We start from the raw sequence: 24,901 nt of genomic DNA on the forward strand, positions 1-24,901 counted from the left end.
GTCCCCACCTCCATCAGATCACACGGTCCCCACCTCCATCAGATCACACGGTCCCCACCTCCATCAGATCACACGGTCCCCACCTCCATCAGATCACACGGTCCCCACCTCCATCAGATCACACGGTCCCCACCTCCATCAGATCACACGGTCCCCACCTCCATCAGATCACACGGTCCCCACCTCCATCAGATCACATGGTCCCCACCTCCATCAGATGATCCAACCTAAGAAGAATGACCACGTGGTGAGGTACTGGAGGACTGCTCAGTACATCGAGTGTACAGCACAGAAACAGGCCATTCGGCCCAACTACTCTATGCCGGCATTTATGCTCCCATCCTACTTCACCCTTCTATTCCTTTCTCGCTCGTGTGCTCATCTAGCTTCCCCTTAAATCGATCTATGCTATTTGCCTCAACTACTCCCTGTGGTAGCGAGTTCCACATTCTAACCACTCTCTGGGTAAAGAGGTTTCTCTTGAATTTCCTATTGGATTTATTGGTGACTATCTTATATTTATGACCTCCAGTTTTGGACCCCCCCACAAGTGGAAACATTTTCTCTATGTCTACCCTATCAAACCCTTTCATTATCTGAAAGACCTCGATCAGGTCACCCCTCAGCCTTCTCTTTTCTAGAGAAAAGAGTCCCAACCCGTTCAGCCTTTCCTGATAAGTATACCCTCGCAGTTCTGGCATCATCCTTGTGAATCATATTTTGTACCTTCTCCAGTGTCATAGTCATAGAGTCATAACGGCACAGAAGGAGGCCATTCAGCCCATCGAGTCCTTGCTGGTTCTCTGTAGAGCAATCCAGTCAGTCCCATTCCCCCGCTCTATCCCTGTAGCCCTGCAAGTTTATTTCCCTCAAGTGCCTATCCAGTCTTCTGAGGTACTGAATTTGGATGATCAGCAATGATCACACTGAATGGTGGAGCAGGCTCGAGGGGCCGAATGGCCTACTCCTGCTCCTATCTTCTATGTTTCTATGTTCCCTTGATAACATTGAGTGTGTCCGTTTCCACCACTTCCGTCGGCAGCGAGTTCCAGGTCCTCACCACTCGCTGCGTAAAAAAGTTTTTCCTCACGTTCCCCCCTGTATCTCTTGCCCAAAATCTTTAATCTGTGTCCCCTAGTCCTTGTACCATCCACTAGTGGGAACAGCCTTTCTCTGTCTAGCCTATCCAAACTCATCATAATCTTGTACACCTCTATCAAATCACCCCTCAACCTCCTTTGCTCCAATGAAAACAAATCCAGCTTCTCCAACCTGTCCTTGTAGCTAAGATCCCCCATCCCCGGAACCATTCTGGTAAATCTCCTCTGCATCCTCTCAAGGGCCTTCACATCCTTCCTAAAGTGTGGTGACCAGAACTGGACGTAATACTCCAGTTGTGGCCTAACCAGCGTTTTATAACAGTTCAGCATAACTTCTCTACTTTTGTACTCAATACCTCTCTTTATGAAGCCCAAGATCCCATATGCTTTGCTAACCACACTCTCAATATGTCCCGCCACCTTCAGGGACCTACACACATCAACTCCCAGGTCCCTCTGTCCCTGCACACTCTTTAAAACTGTGCCATTAAGTGTATCTATATCCGTTTTATAATATGGAGACCAGAGCTATGCACAGTACTCCCAGTGTGGGGGAAGGAGCTGTAAATTCCTCAATAATCTGGCCTTTACAATCTATCAATAAGTTTGCTGATTTGCTGTTGACTGTTCTCTGTGAGAGGAAGAGAACAGAGTGGAGAATCATTGATATCCATGGGAAACAGTGCCCAGGGTGGGGCTGAATTTATACTTTAAAATGGCCCCCAATCAGTAACAGGCCCAGTCTGGCCCTGAATGGGGTCCCTACTAATCTGCGGCTGTGCCCCTTTCCCTGGATTGTGCTGCTCTGGGCCTTGCATCAACTCCCACTACAGTCTGAGGTTATGCACTTTGGCAGTGTGAGGTTATGCACTTTGGCAGGAAAAATCGTAGAGCAAGTTATTATCTTAATGGCAAGAAACTGGAAAGTACTGAAGTACAAAGGGATCTGGGGGTCCTGGTGCACGAAACTCAAAAGGTTAGTATGCAGGTGCAGCAAGTGATTAAGAAGGCCAATGGAGTGTTGGCTTTCATTGCTAGGGAGATAGAATATAAAAATAGGGAGGTATTGCTTCAGTTGTACAGGGTATTGGTGAGACCGCACCTGGAATACTGCATACAGTTTTGGTGTCCATACTTAAGAAAAGACATACTTGCTCTCGAGTCAGTACAAAGAAGGTTCACTCGGTTAATCCCGGGGATGAGGGGATGGACATATGAGGAGAGGTTGAGTAGATTGGGACTCTACTCATTGGAGTTCAGAAGAATGAGAGGCGATCTTATTGAAACATATAAGATTGTGAAGGGGTTGGATCGGGTGGATGCGGGGAGGATGTTCATGATGATGGGTGAAACTAGAACTAGGGGGCATAGTCTTAGAATAAGGGGCTGCTCTTTCAAAACTGAGATGAGGAGGAACTACTTCACTCAGAGGGTGGTAGGTCCATGGAATATGCTGCCCCAAAAAGCTGTAGAAGCTACATCATTACATAAATTTAAAACAGAAATAGACAATTTCCTAGAAGTAAAGGGAATTAAGGGTTACGGGGAGCGGGCAGGAATTTGGACATGAGTCTAGGTTCGGATCGGTCATGGCCCTGTGGGTAGCGGAGCGGGCCCAGGGGCCATGTAGCCTGATCCTGCTCCTATTTCATGTGTCTAATTCTGTTAGATTCAGGAGATATTTCTGTGATAGTAGATTGGCGGTTAGGATCAGATCAGCCATGATCTTATTGAATGGCGGAGCAGGCTCGAGGGGCCAATTGGCCTACTCCTGCTCCTATTTCTTATGTTCTTATGTTCTCTCTGAAATGTTCCCAACTCCTGTTTACATTCTCTCGCTGGTAAACTCTTGGCTGGCTTCAAATGCAGAAACCAATTCATTTGAAATAACCTCTTGAATTAACAAATAACCAGTGTGATTAGTCCCTTGATCTTCAGAGACGGACCCAGAGAGAGCAGAGTTCTTCTACAATCACCTCTGCACTGTCCACACCAAACCCAATCTCAAGGAACGTGACAGTAGCTTGGAAAAGGAAATGGACCACTCCATCTGTACACAACCCACCCCTATTCCTCATTTATGCCAACCATGGAATTGTACCCCAGTAAAACTCACCTCTATCAAGAGAGAAAGAACAAGGACGGGAAATGGGCAGCACATCTAGGGGAACTAAATAGCATGTCTCTGCCAGGTAAAGAACCCGTCATAACCCACTGATTCGCATTTTTGTTAAGTAGATGATAGTCCCAATACTTACTTTTGCTGGGTCACAATATATCCGTACAGATTAGCTTTGGGTGATTCTGCATCCAGGTGCTGGTCTCCTAACTTGGAGTTCTTCTTCTGAGGTTCCTTGTACATCAGACTCCCATCCACCCATTGATCAGGGTGTGCTGGCTCGTCTTCCAAGTCAAAGATGCCACTTTCAGACTTCCTGGCATTGGTCACTTCTCTGGCGATAGTGTTGCTTTTCACATTTTCTACCCCGACCATTTCTTTGGATGAGGAACCAAGCTTTTTGACTTGGTTTTTGTGAGGGTTGATGTACAAGGAGTCAAGATCCAGAATTTCAGTAAGGCTTTTCTTGTCTTCATTGCTCCCACCCTCTGTTCGGAAAGTCTGACTCTGCGATAAGGATTGAGAAGTACAAGTCAACATTAAACCATATTGAAAATTTTAATTCTATTATCTGTTTATATTCAATAGAATCAACAGAGCATTCACTTAAAATTCCACATGACCATGCCTAAAGTAAAGCATCCTCAAAGTTATCACTCGCTGCATGCATTCAACTCTAATAACCCACTTCATTATAAACTGTGGCTGTCACAGGGCAGCGGGTAGCGTTCAAGGTGTTTGCTTCACATCCCTGTGTTCACAGGTTCACCAAACCAATTTTCGAGCTGGGCACTGTTACTGAATAACTTCATTTACCATGTAGACTACACTATAAAACCTTAATCCGTTCATTAATATGATGGAATGCTTAGTTAAAGGAGAAAAGCACTCTCGCTCTCATCCTAATAGTGATGAAGTACAGTAATAAAGGGAGCACCTACGCAACAAATCCCATGTCGTGAAGAATCTATCATTCTCAGAATAATTACCATTTTTTTATAGCACGGTGGAATCAGCTGCAGCGATAACCCTGAGAACAGAGCGTGCCACAAGAGTGGTGCACACTTCATTTCCATCTGCATGTCGGATTCTGAATTAACTTATCCAATCTCAGCAGCAATAAAACAAGATGGGAGAGGATTTATTTTGTGCACCAAGTACATCAAAATCGTAAACCCCTTTCTAAAGAATGCATTTACAATTTTGCTACACCTACTATACTGCTGTGGCCAACAGCTGACACAGACATAATGGGCCAAATGGCCTACTTCTGTGTTGCATTTTACGGTTCTATATGAAGGAAATCTTCCTCCAGTGACTGAAAAATCTTGTGGCAGAATATTAAGTTCCAATACCAGTGTCTTCTGTTAATAAAATGAGCTTTATGATTAAATAAACGGCTAAATTTGAGCATTTTTCAAAAATAAAGACATTCATAGCACCTTATTACGTCAAAGTGTCTATTCGTTTAGAGTTAAGAAATAAGAAAGGAACGGTCACTCGATTGGGAGTATATTATAGACCAAACAGTAGAAAGGAGATACAGGAAGGGATTTGTAACCAAACTGGAGAAAATGTAGGAACAACAGGTCCATAATACTGAGTGGTTTCAATTATCCAAAGATAGATGGCAGTAAAACTAATGTAAGTGGCAAAGAAGGGGAGAGGTTTCTACAATGTGTCCAACACTGTTTTCTAGATCAGTTGGTTTTTAGTCCAACAAGGAAAGAAGCATTGCTAGATATACTTCTAGGAAATGAAGTGGGGCAATTCGGTAATGTAATGGTAGGGGAACATCTGGAAAACACCATTCATACCATAAATAGGTTTGTTACAGAACTGAAAAGGAATCTAATTGAATTAAATTTTTTGATGAAGTAACAGAGAGGATTGATGAAGGGAATGCAATGGATGTTGTCGACATGGATTTTCGGAAGGCGTTTGACAAAGTACCACAGAGAAGGCTGGTTAACAAAATTGAGGCTCATGGAATAGGTGGGTCAGTGGCAGCTTGGATAAGGAATTGGCTTAAGGACAGAAAACAGCGAGTTGTGGTAAATGGCTGTTTTTCAGATTGAAGGATGGTAGACAGTGGTGTTCCCCAAGGGTCACTGCTGGGGCCACTGCTTTTTTTGATATATATAAAAGACCTGGATATTGGAATACAGGGTAGAATTTCAAAATGTGCCGATGACACCAAACTTGGGGGTGTGGCAAACAGTGAGGATGATACCAATCGACTGCAACAGGACATAGAAAGGCTAGCAGAATGGGCAGACAAGTGGCAGATGGAATTTAATACAGAGAAGTGTGAGGTGATGCATTTTGGCAGAAGGAACAGGGAGAGGCAATATACACTTAATGGCTCTCTCTCTCTCTTAGGCAGTCCCTCGGAACCGAGGATGATTTGCTTCCACAATAAAAATGAGTTCTCAGGTGACTGATGAGTCCAATGCGGGACCTACAGTCTCTGTCACAGGTGGGGCAGACGGTGGTTGAAGGGGCGGGTGGGTGGGGTGCTTGGGTTGACGTGCGCTCCTTCCGCTGCTTGCACTTGGCTTCTGCTTGTTCCCGGCGAAGAGACTTGAGGTGTTCGGCGTCTTCCCGGATGCTTCTCCTCCACTTTGTGCGGTCTTGGGCCAGGGATTCCCAGATGTCGGTGGGGATGTTGCATTTTTTCAAGGAGGCTTTGAGGGTGTCCTTGAAGCGTTTCCTCTGCCCACCTGGGGCTCTCTTGCCGTGTCAGAGCTCCGAGTAGAGCGCTTGTTTTGGGAGTCTCGTATCGGGCATGTGGACGATGTGGCCTGTCCATCGGAGCTGATCGAGCGTGGTCAAAGCTTCGATGCTGGGGATGTTGGCCTGAGCGAGAACACCGACGTTGGGACGAGCCCAGCAGCGAGGTCGAGGCCCAGGAGTGGCGCAGCGTCGAGCAGCAACGGGGTCGGGATGAAACCCAGGCAGAGAGGACCTGCAGGAAGGAGGGAGGAGGACAGTAGGAGTATACTTAATGCCACATTTTTAAAAAATGTGCAGGGACAGAGGGACCTGGGAGTTAATGTGCATAGGTCCCTGAAGTTGGCAGGACACATTGAGAGAGTGGTTAGCAAAGCGTCTGCGATCTTGGGCTTCATAAATAGAGGTATTGAGTACAAAAGTAAAGAAGTTATGCTGGACCTTTATAAAGTGCTGGTTAGGCCACGACTGGAGTACTGCATCCAGTTCTGGTCACCACACTTTAGGAAGGATGTGAAGGCCCTTGAGAGGGTGCAGAGGAGATTTACCAGAATGGTTCCGAGGATGGAGGATCTTAGCTACAAGGACAGGTTGGAGAAGCTGGATTTGTTTTCATTAGAGCAAAGGAGGTTGAGGGGTGATTTGATAGAGGTGTACAAGATTATGACGGGTTTGGATAGGCTAGACGGGGAAAAGCTGTTTGCACTAGTTGATATTACAAGGACTAGGGGACACAGATTTGAGGTTTTGGGCAAGAGATACAGGGGGAATGAGGAAAAACTTTTTTACGCAGCGAGCGGTGATGACCTGGAACTTGCTGTCGACGGAAGTGGTGGAAACGGAGACACTCATTGTTTTCAAGAGGAGACTGGATAGGCACTTGAGGGAAATAAACTTGCAGGGCTACGGGGATAGAGCGGGGGAATGTGTCTGACTGGATTGCTCTACAGAGAGCCGGCACAGACTCGATGGGCCAAATGGCCTCATTCTGTGCCGTTATGACTCTGGGGTAAAATTCGGTATCGCCCATTTTGGGACGCTAATATCGGCTGGGCATAAATTATTGCCTCCGACAGCAAAATTCGCTTCTATCGCCTCTGGAGGTGATTTGAGCGCTAAATCAGGCGCTACACACCTCTCTAAGGCGCAAACGTCAGGGAGCGAGGCGCTACCTCAGAACGCCACCGAAACTCAGGTGATGCCAATTACCATGGAAGCCAGACAGACTGGCGCCGTCCAGTTCTTAAAGGGGAGGGGCCATCTTGCTGACCAGCCACTCCCTGCTCATTGCAGCCTTGAATCTCGGCCTGGAGAGACCTCAAAAGCAATTGTGTTGGAAGCACTAATGGATAGGCCCAGGAAAAGAGCTCGGCATTTAGGAATCTCAAAAGTGGTGCTGAGGGCCAAAACACCTTAGGACAACGTTAAAACCAAAAATTTTGCCGACAAGAAAAGGCAGGAAGCGCCCGCCTTTAAATAGCACTCCCCCAGCCCCTTCCCGACTTGAAAACATTCCCCTCTACCTGTCGTTCCTAGCGGCAGGTGCTAAGGCAGGGGGCGCAACTCAATATCCGGTCTGGGGCGCTACCAGAGCATTGCACGCTTGACTGACGTCACGATCTGCGGGCGCAGGAGATCGTGGCGGTAATGTTTAGCGCCGCCGCAAAACGACTGGTCAATTTCGCGAGCGGCGCTAAATTCCTAGCGTCCCTTTAGCACCCCCTGCAGGCACTAACGGGAGGCGCTAAGCAACCGAATTTTTCCCCCTATGACTCTATGAGAGGGAACAAAGAAAAAGATACTTGACTGGAAAAAGCCAGTGTCAATGATATAACAAAGAGACAATTTTAAGAGAGACCAGAGGGTGTACGTACACAAATCTTTGAAACTGGCAGGACAAGTTGAGAAGGCTGTTAAAAAGGCAGACGGGATCCTTGGTTTTATAAATGGAGGCAGAGGACAAGATTTTCATTGGGCCATGGGGGCAGGATTGGAGGCGTGTGGGGGGTTAAAATCACGAAATCGGGGGGCATGAACCCATCCCGCCTCCAACCCGCCTCCATGCCAGTTTCAAAGGAGGCGGATACCCGACCTGTGCTGGGAGCCGCCTCCCCGAGGCGGGAAGGGGATCAGTGCCAATTAACTGCCTGTTAACAGGTAGTTAACAGGCAGTTTTTGGCCTAATCCCTATTTTTATTCCTGAAGTGTGGGATTCCCGAAGGCTCCAAACCATGCCAAGTTAGCGAGATGAACCGTCAGGCTGAAGGGCTTGGAGGGGTCGAGATGTCAGTGTTCAGGTGAGTGATGGGTGCATGAGTGCAGAGGTAAGTGTGTTTGGTGTGTGTAAAGTGTTTAAAGAAGTTTTACTTACCTTTACAGCCTTCCTTCCTTCAGGTCTCGGGAGTCTCTCATCTCACCGGCACAGAAAGCAGAATGGCCGCGAGCTGTCAAAAGTTGCAGCATTCAGCTTTCTGTTCTGGAGAGATCTCTAAATCAGCGTGAGAGGAAGGAATTAACTTCGTGTACAGATTGTCAGTGTTTGACAGCTTCAAAGAGCTGTCAAACGCTGATATTTCATCTGTCAAAAGCTCTTGACAAATGAAATGTCAATCTGTGATGTCACCTGTTGCTGGGTGGCCCTTAATTGGCCTGCTGAGCCCGTTGGGCGGGCTCAACAAGGTCAATCAAGTGAAAATCGCGTGGGTTGGCCACAACTCGATGGAGGCGGGACTACAACCCCAAAAGTTGTAGTCCTGCCTCCTACACGCCTCCAGTATCAAAATCCAGCCCTTAGAGTACAAAAGCAAGGAAGTATTGCTGAACCTTTATAAATCACTGCTTAGGCCCCAGCTGGAGTATTGTGGGCACCACACTTTAGGAAGGATATCGAGGCCTTTGAGAGGATGTAGAGGAGATTTACTAGAATGGTACCAGGGATGAAAGACTTCAGTTATGTGGAGAGACTGGAGAAGCTGGGGTTGTTCTCCTTGGAGCAGAGAAGGTCAAGGGGAGATTTCATAGGGGTGTTCAAAATCATGAAGGGTTTTGAAAGAATAACTGCGGGAGTGGTTGGAGTGTGGTGGGTGGGGGTGGTGGGAGGGGAGGATAGGGCTGCAGCAAGGAGAAACTGTTTCCATTGGCAGAAGGGTCAGTAGCCAGAGGACACAGATTTAAGGTAATTGACAGAAGGTACATATGAGGGAAAAAAATTTACGTAGCCAGTTGTTGTGATCTGGAATTTACTGCCAGAGTCAATAATAACTTTCAAAAGGGAATCGGATAAATACTTGAAGGGGAAAACATTGCAGGGCTATGGAGAAAGAGCGGGGCAGTGGGACTAATCGGACAGCTCTTTCAAAGAGCCAGCTCGGCACGATGAACCAAATGGCCTCCTTCTGTGCTGTACTATTCTATGATTCTAGGTCAAAACAGACGCTAATGTTTTCTCCTAGGCTATCTCTGACCAGCAATTAGGAAGAATTAACTATAGGAGCAATGTAGGATGGGATGCCCATTCACTTCCTTTGCTAATATTTGTGATTAGTTGGTAGTTCGGTGCAATACATTTCTTTTTTTAAAACCCTAGAGCTCACATCAATCATTCTATAGTAACCTGTGCTAAGATGTGACCTTCTCTGGGTTTTTGGTAACTCCGATCAGAATACGCAGCACTGACCCTCCACAACTGCTTCACAAAGTAGATGGAGATTCGGGTTAATATTCTACAAACCTGGTCAGGGAACCTTTCATTTAATTCATCAGCTTGTTTTTCTGTCAATACGAAGGAAAACATCAATTTTAGAATATTTTACTTGGAACATATAAATCATTAGAAAAAGATCTTTTCCAAATATTCAAATCCTGCAGCCTTATCCTCCCCTCCCACCCCCCACACTCCAACTACTCCCGCACACTACCATGGCTTAGTGGCTAAACTTCAGCACCTGCTGTGGTACTGAGGCATACAGAGCAGGAATTCTTCAGCTTCCCATCCTCAGGAATCCCATTCGGTACCGAGTTGGCCCTGCGCCGAATCTCTGCTGGACTGCTCCGCTGGTGTAATTGCAGGGAGCCGGTGCCAGTGACCTCCGCCCCTGAGCTTGTGGCCCAGCGGGAAGCTCACCAAATTTAATTTATTCAAATGAGCAACTGGGTGTCCGTCACATGCAGAAACCCATCACGAGAGGCTCCAGACCAAGCTATTAAGAGTAGAGTTTCTATTTGAGAGACATGTTCAACAAGTATCCCATCTACCTTTAAGTGGATGGTGGAGCTAGAGTACACATTCCAGGTGCAATTCAAGATTTAGCCATGTATTTCTATAGCTTCCAACATCTTGAGGTGTGCAGGCCATATATTTTTTTAAAAATCCATTAAAAGAAACGGAACAGAGCTTCCCCTGAGCTTTATAATATTCTGTGATCTCATATAAAGCTACAACTGATCCACATCCCTCATGAGATCAATACCCAGCCTCTTTCTTTTTAATTATACCAAGAGCTTCTTCAAATATACAAGCTGCAATGATCCAAAAAAAAAGGCACCTTGTTGCCAGTGATATCAGTAGAATTGTTCGGTATCTTTCAGCCTCATCGGGAACACCCTGTCTGTGAATAGCTATCGTAACTGTTCACTGGAACACTAAGGGTATGTATAGATTAGACAGAATCCACGTAGTTCCTATGTAATACTAATCCACAGCATCAGAAGCAACAAAAATGATCTTATATGTACAGTCAGCATATTGTTGCGGTGTGTATATGTTTATGTGTTGTTCATTATAATTGTATGAATGCTGGTAACTGTTCTAATGAAAGCTAGTTTGTTGTTTGCTTCAGCGATGGAACAGGCTAATTAATAATAGTTCAAAGCTTCTTTTTATCCTAGAACATCAGTTAAATGACGTGGGGGCGTGTACAAGTTTGTGTTTTGGGGCCATTTATGGGCCTTTGGGGGCTGCACATTAAGTTTAAATCCATGTTCCCATTAACTTGCATACATCTCAAGTTGCTCATACTAACAGATCTTGGTGTTCCCGATTTAGGAGTTAGCCTTAAACGAGGCAGCAGCACCAAGGACATCCCTTTCCAAGCCTCCAGGCCCACAAAATACGAACATGGCAAACCAGCAATAAAGAAACAGAAGTTCAAATAAGGACGGCCTCACCTGGGCTTTTGAGTGCTTGATCTCCAGGGCTCTGGAGTCACACGTAGCCCATGGGCCGCAGCTGGGACGCCCCTGGTTCACGAGATGTACCTGACACTTGTGAGGGTGATAATGACTAAGTACAAGAATCAATTCCCTAAAGCCCAGTGTGTTCAGCTTGATGGAGGACAGAGAGTTGATCGAGCCTGTGGACGGTATAATGACTGCCACTAAATCTGCAATCCTATATTAAAGTTACTATTGTTTTATTGCCTAATGGCACAGGCCTGACTCTTCCTTTAGGAATTCCTTCAATCAAACCTGCGCCACAGTCTGCTACATTGCATTGCACGTCACGTTCATTCTCACAAACTTCTGTAAGCTACAATAGGTCGGGCATCAAAAACTCAGTAAAAGCATGATTGTTGCTAAAATGAGGATGAAATGAAACATTTGTTCAATTCTGTTCTGCACCATTTTACCTGGGAGAGCCTAACTCCATCAGTTCAGTGACCCAGTTCAGTGCACATCCTCACTCAACGCTATGGCTCCCATAATGGTGTCATTAATATTCTCCTGATTTAACATCCCACATCATTTCAGCTGCTAATACCAAACGTGCAAGATCCAGAAGTGACCAGTCTGACTGCATTGATGCATCGTACAAAGGTCACCTTGATTGTATCTGAAGCTAACTATTATACAGGGAAGATTAGAGAATAGGTTTCCGTTTTGTACGTGGGCGTGTTATGTGTCTTAGCCTATCTCTGTAACTTCCTCCAGCCCTACAAGCCTTCGAGATTTCTGTGCTCCTCCAATTCTGGCCTCTTACGCATCCCCAATTTTATGCGTTCCACCATTGGTTGACGTGCTTTCAGCTGCCTTGACCCTAAGATCTGGAATTCCCTCCCTAAACCGCTCCGATTCTCTACCTCTCTCTCCTCTTTAAAGATGCTCCTTAAAACGTACATCTTTGACCAAGCTTTTGGTTGTCGTCGTACGTGTCTTCATACTGTTCCCTTTGGGGAACTGTATGAAGTGGTGGAAGGATTTCTGGCCGCGATTAACGCTCCTTCGGTGACCGTAACCATCTTCGTACCAGCCATTAGGGTGGTTAGTCCTATGGTGGGAGGGTTTTACGGGCTCCCACAACCCATACGAGGGGGGGGGGCCACCACACCCACGGACGCAAGTATCCCGCTGGATGTCAACCCAGAATTTAGAGCCGGAGCTCCGACTCCACTTGCCGGGACTGTCTGGAGCGGGGTTCGAAACCCTACGCCTTCTGGCCCAGCGGCGGGGATGCTACCGCTTCGCCAAAGGCCCACTCCTAGCTTTTGGTCATCTGTCTTGATATCCCCTTCTGTGGCTCAGTGTCAAAAATGTTTTCATTGCTAATGCTCTTGTGAAGCGCCTTGGGATGTTTTACTACATTAAAAGCGCTATATAAATGCAAGTTGCAGTTGTAGTTGTTGTTAGCCAACTAATTTACACAGTGCTGAAGCTGGATGTACGATCAGCGGATTGCACAGTTCAGGAGATGAGATATATTCCCAACCAAAGCTGTTCTGATGATGTTGGTTAGAGCACTCCAGAGTGGTGACCTGTGACCTATGAGGGCTGTCTTCAATTTTCCTTGCTGTGCGCCACCAGTGGCCCAGTCAGAGGTCTTCTGCAAATGAAGGCTCAGTTTGGTGCTTCCTCCAAAAACAGCTCTCAGGGCCCACAACAATTCCGGTCCTATACTGCGTTGGAGGTGTGGCGATCCTGTCCTGTTTTGTGCTTGGAGCAAAGAGGGCGACAACAAATGATCAAGAAGAAACCGCCATTAAATTAAAAATCCTTTTTCGTGTACCTGCATATAATTAGGGACGTAACAGCCCTATATTTTATTTACTATGCGAGTAGTACATGAAAGAAAAGAGATTTAAAGTGAGTCCTCCTTACCCAGAATGAGCTCATCTCTGTTGATCGTTTCCTCTTCTTCCTTCTGTTGAAAGTCTTGCTTGGCCTCGCGGCCGTTTTTGTTTCCTTCGTTGGACCTGTCATCGTCTACAACTTGCAGAGCATCGGCTATGACATCGGACAATTCATCCAGTTGTTTGGACGTCAGGCCGTCCACGTTCACGTGCTGCGTCCCAAGCTGCTGCACCACAGACTGAATGAAATTTTCTGATAGGAAACCAGAATGCAGATTAGGACTGTTCTAATAATGTGTTCAAAGTGTTTGAAAAAGAAAAGGGGGAATAAGTAGCTCTCCCATGGCGTTTCCTCGTAGCGCATCAGCAGACACGGTAAAGTGCGATGGCTAAATTGTGACAGGAAGTAAGAACGACATTTACAGGAAGTGCCTCTAAGGACTTTTAATATAGACGTAATGAGATATATAATGGGAAGCAGTAGGACTATTGAATCATTGTTGTGTGTACTTGTGGAGGCAGTGGCCCCTTTGACATGATTTTCAATATCTGATTTAAGAAAGTGTGTAGTGAACCATCGATTCAGAATATTCACCCATTTGACAACCAGTATCGCCACTCCGCATTAACAATACATTGAGTACAGGTAAATCTGAAGTGGTCATAGTTTGTATACATAGGTTTTCTTCAAAGTTAGATTAGCTGTACTAAAAAGAAAACTCTCCAACACGCAATTTTCTCCAACACTCTCTCGCTGACTGGCTCCTAAAGACCATACGGGGGTTTACTATACTGCAATTTACCTGCCAACATTTTTATATGCAAAGGTGGAACTCAAAACCATAATAGATTTTGAAAGGGAACTGGTGAAAAACTTGCCAAACAAAAATGTAAAAGGGTATGAGAAAAGGACAGGGAAATGGGACTAAGTGGGTCGTTCTTTCAGAGAGCTTGCACCTACGCGATGGGCCTCCTTCTGTGTTGTAATATTCTATGGTTCTATGATAAATAGCTTAAGAATTTGAAAAGTAACCTTTATAAACTCCAAGGCCGGGATTTTGCTCACCTCGGCGGGTCCGGTGCGGGCAATGTCGGCGGCGGGTCGCGGTTCCGCTGCTGGTTCCATCCCGCTGCCTAAAATGAAGTTACGTTGATAGGGCTTATTAAGCCCGCCCAGCGCGTTTCCCGGTCCAATCAGAGGAAGCGGGTCCGGTGACGTCATTCATGATGCGTTATCAGCCAGTTTCCTTAAAGGGACCATGGCCACCTTACTTTTGACGTTTGCGCTGTCAGTGTTCTACAGCATTGAGGTGCTGCAAACACTGACAATGACTGGACAGAGGTGCAGGGCTGCACTCAGGCTCTCCCATGACTCCATATGCTTATGGAGGGAGTCACAGCACGCAGGGAGGCCCTCTTCCCTTCCAATGGGCGGAAGAGACCTCCCCAGGAGTTCAACACAGCCTGGTTGCACATTGCAGAGGAGGTCACAAGCAGGGATGTGGTCAGGAGGACCTAGGTGCAGTGGTGCAAGCCTTTCAATGATCTCATTAGCTCACGAAACGTTAGTACAATGCCACACTCAACCTCATCCTGCTGTGCCTCTCATCATATCCCCATCACTCTGCCTTCCCTACCTTACTCCTGCACATCCTTACTCACACCAACTTACCTTGCACCTCTACCCATCCCTCTCTATCTACATTATCACATCCCCATCTCACTAGCCAACCCTCACACTCACCCTCGTCCTAGTGCAATCATACCAACTAACAACACACAAGGGTAGCCACGCGGGTGTTTTATCCAATGTTCATGTAAAGTTTCTGATACTGTGCTGTCAAACATTGAAATCTTTCTTTTCAACACTTTGCGTTCTTGGACAGATTTGTGTGCACTTTTGGAAGTGATTTAGTGAGTTGCAGTGAATGGTGAGACATAGCGGTACCCCCCGCAATGGTGATGAGTGTGAAAGGAGTGGCTTGGGCATTGTAGGAATGCTTTATGGTGTTGGTGTGGGTTGGTGCCAACCTGGCACATCATGTGGCAGCCAGGGTGTACAGCGTCAAGTGAAGTAAATCTGGCCGTGGTGAGGCCATCCCTGACGTCCCGGGCAACAATGTGGTCAGGTGCTGATGCCCTGTGTCCTGTGCAGCATCAGGTGTTTGCGGAGAAGGTTGGTGTCGTTGTTGGTGCTGCTGGTGTTGGGGCTGATCATTGTGGGATTCTGAGGACCAAGGTGAGAGAGTATAAAGGGCACCCATGATGATGGAATAGATGGCAGGTGAAGCAGAGATGACAGAAGCAATCTGCCAATGGTGAGAGAAGTCTTCCAATAAGGTGAGAGTGGATGGAGAGTGGAAAGTAGCATCTGTGCTGGAAATGGACTGAGAAACAACTTGTGGCTGAGCAAAGTGATGATCAGTCAGGTGGGAGCTTTTACTGTACATTTGAAGCTGTCAAGTAATCAGCTGGAGCAATGACCACTGAACTCCTGCCTCAGGTTGACAGACATGGTCCCCGAACAGCGTGGTTCCCGTGACCATGAAGTTAAGGTTAAAAAGAAAGTTAAAAAAACCTATTAAGGGTCTGTTAAGTAGATTATAATGAGCTTAATTGGGTTACCCGCCGCTGCCTGTCAGGTCTGCGCAGCGCTGACAGACCCGACATTGGGAAAGGCGCGTTGCGGTGGGTTGACAGTGGGTTCCTGACCCGCTGTCAAAAAAAATCACTTTCCCACCCGACCCGCCACCGATCCTGCCCGCTGACACCCCGGAAAATTCCGGCCCAAATCTTTACACTGTCTCAGTAAAATCTTTTCGTTTATACTTTAATTCGTACCATCCAGGTGACTCAGCGGGTCTTTTCCATTGATCTTACTGGTGCTGGATTTATGTAGCATTTTATCCTCTTTCATCTCTGGCAGTCTGTCGTCAGCTTTCCGATGGAGCAGCTCGCTTCTTGGATGTCCTCCCTGGTGATCTTTATTTGAACCGTCACGCTGCTCGTTCCTTGAGGAGCCCAATGCTCCCTTAACCCGGACATCTGGATTGACTGACAAAGCGTTTCCCCGCTCGGCCGTCTGCGCTGCCAGTTTCTGTGCCAAATAATCCTCCAGTAGTGCTATCACTTGCTTGTTGTCGATGGGGGCACTGACAGGGAAGTCCTCTTGCGACTGAAGCTGGCCTCTCTGCTCCTGCAGTTGACTTAAGGGCCGTGGCTGAGCGCGTTCACTGTCCGGGTATTGATGATGGAATGCAGGGAAATGGTCTGATGAAGTCTTCCCTCTGTTTCTTTGGAGGAGGTCATCCAAGAATGAACCCGATTGAGTGGCCTCACTCTGTCATGAAACACAACCAAGACAATATGGTTTGCAAATCATCAGAATGTGCTGCTGGTTTTCAATAAAATCATTACCAACAAGCTAATCCAGGTGACTAAAAACTTATTATCCATCTATTTAAAGGGGAAGGAAAGTCTAGGGAGAGAGCTCTTTGTTCAAATGATCTATGTAAAAATTCCACCGCTGAGTTTCCACATCTGCATTTCCCAACCCGGTGATTTTCCTCCCAGTCCCTATAATGGGTGGAAAATCATGGGCTTGCGAGTTGGATCTGAATTGTCAAGCTTGTGTGTCAATTCTTCCTCATTGGATAGGTCTCCAGGGGTAATTTTCACCTTCGCCACCACTGCAGTAACCTGGTGGTGCAGATCGACCATACATTTTGGAACCAGCCCGATTTTCATCCCATTGAAATCGGTTGGGTTCTACAATGGGTGGGTGATCTGCTCTGTTAGATTATAGCACAGGAGGTGAAGGTGAAAATCTACCCCTCTCATTTTTAATTCCTTTCTAATTGGTTCTTTTGTTTACCTTCTATTTTGTTATTCATCAGTCTTATTGTGCAAACCTTTCTCCAATTTAAATTTTCTCCACCAACATAAGAAATAGGAGCAGGAGTAGGCCAATCGGCCCCTCGAGCCTGCTCCACCATTCAATAAGATCATGGCTGATCTGATCCTAACCTCAAATCTTCTATCACTCTCCATCCACCCGAACCCATGTGATCTCCCGGGAGAGGTGAAAAACCAGATAAAAAACCCAATGGCCAATTTGGGAGAAAAAATCTGGGAAATTCCTCTCTGACCCATCTAGGCGATCGAAACTCGTCCAGGAGATCACTCTGTCCCTATATTTTCTACAGTACTTACCTTCTGTAAAGGCGATCTCCACTGAGAGAACTTTCTAACCAACATATTGCAGCAGAAGTCACTTCCCAGTGACACTACCCACTCATGCTCAAACAGAGACAAAAGTTTTTGATAAAGTGTCACCTTGGCTCAGTTGGTTGCTTCTGAGCCAGGAGGTTGAGGGTTCAAGCCCCACTCAAGGTCCATAATCTAGGCTGACACATCAGTGCAGTACTGAGAGAGAGGGGTCGTTCTTTGGGTGAGACGTGTAATATCCACCTGAACCAGGAGAACAATTTAAGATCCTGTGACACTATTTAAAGAGGAGAATGGAATTATCCCAATGATATGGACAACATTCCTCCTTCAAACAACACCAGAAGCCAATTAATTAGCCATTTGCCTCACCGCTGTTTGTGGGACATTGCTGCATTCAAAATAGCTGCCGTGATTAGCAAAAGAAACAACTGTGTCTGCAATTCAAAGCATTTCATTGTACCTGAAGCTATTTGGGTCATTTCTAAGAGATATGATAAAAGTGTTATATATAAATGTAAATCCTTTCTAATAGCATTACTTTACATGTGGTGAATTCTAAGGGTTTTCAAATGTTCCTATGAATAAAAGGGCTATCAGTTAAACTCAAAGTTGCAGGGTTAATATAAATATAAAGTATTGCACGTAGGAACAAAAAGAATGGGCAACACACATACTCCATGAATGGTGTCAAAGTAGTTAAGGATGAAGTTGAAAGAGACCTAGGAGATTTTGTAGACTGAATGCTCAATGTCCAATCAGCACACAGCAGTAATGAACAAAGCCAAAATAGTAGTCAGAAAGAAATATTCAGAGCTTTACAGTAGGATACTTTAAAGGCTGCTTTATAATGACTGGAGGAGATTACGCAAATAGGATGGGGAAAAAGCCACGGAAAATTAGAAAACAAGGATAAGGATCTTGAAATCAATTCACTAGGGTACAGCCAGCCAGGAGAGGAAGGGAGAAGGAGCATGGATGTGTAGGTCATGGATATGCAGCACTGAAGTGTAAGAGATTGACTTGGGCCACAGAGCAACTCACTGCCAAACTTTTATTATCCTATGTCTGCTTCATAAGAGGATCGTAAGATACACAAGCTCCTGTGTTCTTTTTCATTAATAAAGAACTATCACTGCTATATACTGTAACACATTTTATAGTTTTATGTGGCAGTAACTGTCCAAGGCAGTTATATATTTCTGACCATTTTTAAAGGGAGAAATGAAAATCAATACAAACCTTGTCAGTTCTGGTCTTATGAGATGGCACGGGATTAGTTGGCTGGGATAAAGCACTGAGAAGCTGAAGGTACTGATGGAGAGACTTGAATCCTTGCTGGTCACCATCATCTGCCCCATCATAATTTTCCTCACTTGCAATCTTTTGTTTTGTAGCCCTAAACAATCAAAAATTAGCGGTCGCATGAGTTAAACTCAAAGTGACATTTAAAAAGTAAGCCAAATAATTCAGCATTAATTGACCGAGCAAGTCATCGCACCCAATAAAACACGTACAGGCCCTTGACCACTCGACAAAGAAAAGTTCAAGGTGGTGACTCTGCCTCACTTCAAGCAATGTGTCCAAGACACAGGCTGACCTTGACTTACAACAAGGATGTTCTACCCTCACCTCATCATTCAGCCTAGTCCTAGGTACTACTGAGATATTTTATAACAGTGTGGAGAGAATGCTGAATGATAAGAATTTTCTATCCGGCACATGCTTCTTTATTCTTAGAGTATGACGAATATGTTGATGGTGTTAAATGAAGAAGGATATGTTGACGGTGTTAGATGAAGAAGGGTGGGAGAAGGCTCGTTGTGGAGCATATACACATGCACGGACCTGTTGGGGCGAATGGTCTGCTTCTGTGCTGTAAATACTATGGCTTAAAAATACGGTTGCTTTGCGCCTCCCGTTAGCGCCCTAAGAGGGGCACAAAGCAACTAGCGCCTGGGCGCGCCGCCGCCAATGCCTCTCGTGAAATTCAGCAGGAGGTTAGCGACGGCGGTAACCGTTAGTGTCCCATGGCGCTGAGCCGCCGGCGATTATGTCATCGCCGTGCACAGTGCCCCGCTCACGCCCCGGTAGCGCCCCCTGACTTACCGCCGGACACTATGTCCGACGGGGTCAGGAGGGCCTACCTGCGGCCGGGGCGATGCTAATTAAAGGAAAGGTACCGGGTGGCCATTTTTGTTGCTGGCCGCCTGCCAGCACCTGCCCCCTCTGCCATCCCCGGCCTCCTGTGCAGCCCCCCCCCTCCCCCCCCCGCAGAGTGCCAGCTGTGCTCAGTGAGCCTGGCACTTCTCTTGAGTGTCGGGCTCTTTTGCCAGCACTCCGATCCCTGGTGGCCCAGCTGGGCCCCGGGTAGCGCTGCGCTAGGCTCTTCCCCTTTAAGAAGGGGAGGAAGGCCTGCAGTACTGCGGCACATAGCTTCCCTCTTGGGGCGCTACCGGCAAATTTCGGCCGCGGGGGCGCGACTCAATTTTTCCCCCTGTGTAACTATGTAATACACTTTACCTCTGCGAAACAGGCTTGAGAGGCAGAATGGCCTACTCCTGTTCCTATGTAAGAGAACGTGTGAGCTATCATTTTCATATAAAGGTCAGTTTGTGTTGTAACAATTGTACAGTTTGCTTTTTGTTATTCATTGGTAAAGAATATAAATTATAATAGGACTAAAAAAAACTATTTGCATTGGAGTTCAGTGATAGTGTTGTCCTGTCTGTGATGGAACTAACTACTATCACAACATTGTGTTTTTCAGGCATAAAACATACTTTGCCTCTATTACTGCTCAGCTGGATTTTGGAGCTGTAAATTAAACCACACACGTAGAGTGTATTGGTCAAGTAAAAAATAAATTGCCAACAAAACCAATAGTTAAGGAACAGAATGGACCAACATAAGCCCTGTTTTGCATGATTTTTTTGAGCACTAAATATGCGCGCACACATGAAGTAGGGATTAACATCTCCCATCTGTTAGAGAAATGCTTTTTCAAGAACCTGAAATGAGTTATGGATTTATTGTGAATGTTTAACAATTAAACATAACCCAGCTACAAGAGCTTTTTTTTTGCAATACACTTTATACCAACTGCAATGATTAAAATACAAGTGTTACATAAATGGAATGGGAAGCAGTTTGGACTATTGCCAAGCACACGTCAAGTCATCTTTATCTTGCACACATGAAGGAAGTGAGGACCCAGAAGATACTGGCGTGTAACATTTACCCCAAGGGGCTCGGGACCACCTCGCAACAATGTCCGCCAATTCATTAAAAAAAAGTCTTAACCAGTTTTACAGCATTGAAGGAAAGGCAGCAGAATAGAGAGCAGATGGAGAACAACCAATAAGGAAACTATGTCCATAGTGCAGGACTTCATTATAGTCTGTGAATTGCAGGAGGCGCACGAAGGGAAATGCAGAGTTCCAGTTTTGAGGTCCTGGGAAAGAATTGTTAAAACTGTCTTGATAGCAAAAGTAAATATATAATATTTATATCTTTACATATTTCATAAACAGCTTAATTAACTACTGGTTACATGAGCAAAATGTAACACTGCTTGAATCAATCCTTTGGGTGGAGGCATCTCTACAAGAAGTCTCCTCAATGTCAGCCTATGTGTGGAGTAGCACATCAGTCACCTGAATCTGTCCCATCAATCCCACCAGGTTCGCTGTCAGACGGTTCAAAAAAGGTCTGATGAAGGGGATACACGCAAAAACCTCATAACCTGTCTTTGTTTTCAAAAGATGCTGACTGACCTACTGTGTATTTCCAGCATTTTCTATTTTTATTTCAAAGAATGTTAAACTGGAAAATATCACTGAGCTGCATGGAACAGGGTGATAGGTGGCAACTAGCGTAGCCAGCAGATTGATGCAAAAGCCAACCTGCTTGACTCGCCCATGTCCAGGGAGCCTATTTGTGATGACATGAGGATGAGTTGTACCTACACAACTGCTACGAGCCAGTCTACACAGCATCACGTACATTTATTTGTGACTTGGGCCTACAGGGAACTCATTTCCCATTTTCAAGGTGAGGGATCATATGTTCACTGGCCAACTCCTTACCCAGTGCCTGATGTATCCCTCTCTCTATCAGCTGCCAACAAGGACAGCGTCTTCATTTTGCAAGGTGGTTCTGTGGGGGCCCCTCAAAGTGAGATTGTTGCCTGCACATGTTGTTCTCTTTTATCAACTCTGTCATGTTCCCCAAATGTTAGATGTCAGTCACAGTGCTTGTGGTGCCCACTCCCTCCTCATTCCATGGTTCTCATAGTCTCCATTTCCTACTCACTCCGTGGTATTCACGTTGTCCACCCCTTTTTCAGTCCATGGTACCTCCTTCACAGCCCATGGTTCTCCTTCACAGCCCATGGTACCTCCTTCACAGCCCATGGTTCTCCTGGCTTCCAACCCTTCTACAGCCCATGGGGCTTATGTTGTCCATCCCCTTCTCATAAAATAGTATGGTTCCATCTCCATCTCAATCCATGGTGCGCAATATCTCCACACCTCATCAGCTCATGGCAATTTTGATGTCCATCCACTTCTCAGGCCATAGGGCTCATGGTACCAACCTCTCGTCAGTCCATGGTGTTCCCTCCCCCACCTTGGTGTATGGTGCTTATTGTGTCCATCCCTTCATCAGTTTATGGTTCTCTGGTCTCCATTCCTTCTCTAACCCATGGTAAGTATGGTGTCCTCAGCCCATGGTGGTCTGGTCACCACCCCTTTCTCAACCCATGGTACCTACGGTGTTTATCCCTCTTCAGCTCATGGCCCTTATGGTCTCCACCCCCTCCTCAGCACCATGGTGCTCATGGTTTCCATCCCTTCTTTATCCTGCTTTTTAAACATAGCTACTTTTGAAGTACCAACCATTGGTCCGTAATTTCCGATAGGAGGCTTCCTGCGTGCGGATGCTCTTCTTCTTAGGCAGTCCCTCGGAACCGAGGATGACTTGCTTCCACATTAAAAATGAGTTCTCAGGTGACTGATGAGTCCAATGCGGGACCTACAGTCTCTGTCACAGGTGGGGCAGACGGTGGTTGAAGGGGCAGGTGGGTGGGGTGCTTGGGTTGACGTGCGCTCCTTGCGCTGCCTGCGCTTGGCTTCCGCTTGCTCCCGGTGAAGAGACTCGAGGTGTTAGGCGCCTTCCCGGATGCTTCTCCTCCACTTTGTGGGGTCTTGGACCAGGGATTCCCAGGTGTCGGTGGGGATGTTGCACTTTTTCAAGGAGGCTTTGAGGGTGTCCTTGAAGCGTTTCCTCTGCCCACCTGGGGCTTTCTTGCCATGTTGGAGCTCCGAGTAGAGCGCTTGTTTTGGGAGTCTCGTATCGGGCATGCGGACAATGTGACCCATCCATCGGAGCTGATCGAGCATGGTCAAAGCTTTGATGTTGGGGATGTTGGCCTGAGCGAGAACACTGATGTTGGTGCGTCTATCCTGCCAATGGATTTGCAGGATCTTATGCAGGCAGCATTGGTGGTACCTCTCCAGTGCTTTGAGGTGCCTGCTGTACATGGTCCATGTCTCTGAGGCATACAGGAAGGCGACTATCACTACTGCTCTGTAGACCATGAGCTTGGTGCCGGGTTTGAGGTCCTGGTCTTCAAACACTCTCTTCCTCAGACGACCGAAGGCTGCACTGGCACACTGAGGCGGTGTTGGACTTCGTCATCGACGTCTGCCCTTGTTGACAATAGGCTCCTGAGGTATGGAAAGTGGTCCACGTTGTCCAAGGCCTTGTCATGGATTTTGACAATCAGGGGGCAGTACTGTGTGGCATGCAACATGCAAGCCGTGATCCTGAACAACGGTTCCACCACAGACCCAATTCACATATGGTCCAGGGTTAAGCAAGGCTGTGTCATCGCACCAACGCTCTTCTCGATCTTCCTTGCTGCAATGCTCCATCTCACCCTCAGTAAGCTCCCCGCTGGAGTGGAGCTAATTTACAGAACAAACGGGAAACTGTTCAACCTCCGTCGCCTCCAGGCCAGATCCAAGGTCGTCCCATCCTCTGTCGTCGAATTACAGTATGCAGATGATGCTTGCGTCTGCGCACACTCGGAGGTCGAACTCCAAACCATCATCAACACCTTCACCAAAGCATATGGGAGCATGGGCCTTACACTAAACATCTGTAAGACAAAGGTCCTCTACCAACCTGCCCTCGCCACACAGTACTGACCCCCGATTATCAGGCTTACTATTATTCTTTGCAACATTATAAGCTTCTTCTTTCAATCTAATGCTAGCCTCAACTTCATTAGTTAGCCACGGTTGGATCACCTCTCATTGAGCGACTGCCTATAGTTCTCTGCAACCTTCTTTGTCTTGGAAATGTTATTTACTTTGAGGTGGGGGTGGGGGAATTTTTGCTCAGGTATTTCAACACCTATTTGCTGTTGGCAAATTACTTTTTGAGCAAGAACTGCACCTTTGCTGCACCGACACATCTAATGTTCCACTGGATGGTTTAATCGACTACTGGCATTAGATTAAGGTGCAAAAACAAGGTTGTAAATCATACGTTGTCATTTAGACAGTAAGTGCAGGCAATTTTACTACATTTATTATCCAAACAGCTACCGCCAGAACAATTCCTCCCTCCACATCTTACCAACCTTAAGTCACACTTCCGCACAGTTATCCACAATCTCTGCCTCGGACAAGCATCAATTTCAGCTCCTGGAGTACTGATTTACAAACACTTCTCAAGCTTTCAAAAGTACATTAGTGATTTGAGCGTTTTGAGTGATGCATGTGCATTTAATTAGGAATGGGTCATTCTAAAAGGTTGAGCATGACGAATTTGATCTGATCAGAGTTTATTTTTTTAAAAAGATGTATAGATGCTGGGAGGGTCTCTCCCAATGCAGGTTTCTGTATTGTCCTTTAAGTGTTCATGACAATGCCAGCATCACAACTTAAAATATAATATGGTTCTGCCAACCATTTTATTAACAGATTATTTCATAATTAAATCATCATTGTATACCTTCATAATATCAATTTTTTAAAAAGGAGAGCTGCTCAGCTCAGCAGAGTATTTTATATAAAATTAGATAGAATGCATAGCACAGAAACAGGCCATTTGGCCCAACTGGTCTGTGCCAGCGTTTATGCTCCACACGAGCCTCCTCCCACCCTACTTCATCTAACCCTATCAGTATAATCATCTATTCCTTTCTCCCTCCTGTGTTTATCTAGCTTCCACTTAAATGCATCTACACTATTTGCCTCAACTACTCCTTTGGTAGTGAGTTCTACTTCTTAACCACTCTCCGGTTAAAGAAGTTTCTCCTGAATTTCTAAGCAAAATAATGAACACGTTCTTAAAGAGGACAGAGGGATAAGTCTCAGAGCGGACTCTCAACTCACCATTCCAAAGGGCAGTGAGCTGATTACATTGGTATCATTCGATAAGCTGCATCACAATTATTTCAGTAGTGGAATTGGAAGTGGTTTGTTTTCCCCGTCGTCAAGTAAGGGTTTTAAAGTTAGAAAGGAGGTCTCTTGTACCTTTAGTCTAAAACAGAAGCACTGTAGTTTGCTCTATTGGTCGGAGATCCAAATAAAACTAGTGCCTTTCCGAAACAAACCTTCAACATCTCATATTCACTATGTTAATCT

The 24,901-nt window shown here is 46.0% G+C and overlaps 1 protein-coding gene across 2 annotated transcripts in view; it reads right to left on the reverse strand.

Moving 5' to 3' along the window:
* ptprn2 (protein tyrosine phosphatase receptor type N2) overlaps positions 1–24,901 on the reverse strand; it is a 1,093,281-nt gene that overhangs the window by 601,778 nt on the left and 466,602 nt on the right. For both annotated transcript variants that reach the window (XM_085987555.1, XM_085987557.1), the window contains exons 5-9: positions 18,486–18,642; positions 15,858–16,356; positions 13,045–13,269; positions 9,683–9,723; positions 3,359–3,726 (exon numbers count right to left, since the gene is read on the reverse strand). In XM_085987555.1, coding sequence (XP_085843681.1) covers positions 3,359–3,726; positions 9,683–9,723; positions 13,045–13,269; positions 15,858–16,356; positions 18,486–18,642 — 1,290 coding nt within the window. The remainder of the gene's footprint in view (positions 1–3,358; positions 3,727–9,682; positions 9,724–13,044; positions 13,270–15,857; positions 16,357–18,485; positions 18,643–24,901) is intronic.

Source organism: Somniosus microcephalus, chromosome 5, assembly GCF_052327205.1.
Source record: "Somniosus microcephalus isolate GS21.2 chromosome 5, FLI_Smic_1.0, whole genome shotgun sequence".
NCBI classification, from domain to species: Eukaryota; Metazoa; Chordata; class Chondrichthyes; order Squaliformes; family Somniosidae; genus Somniosus; species Somniosus microcephalus.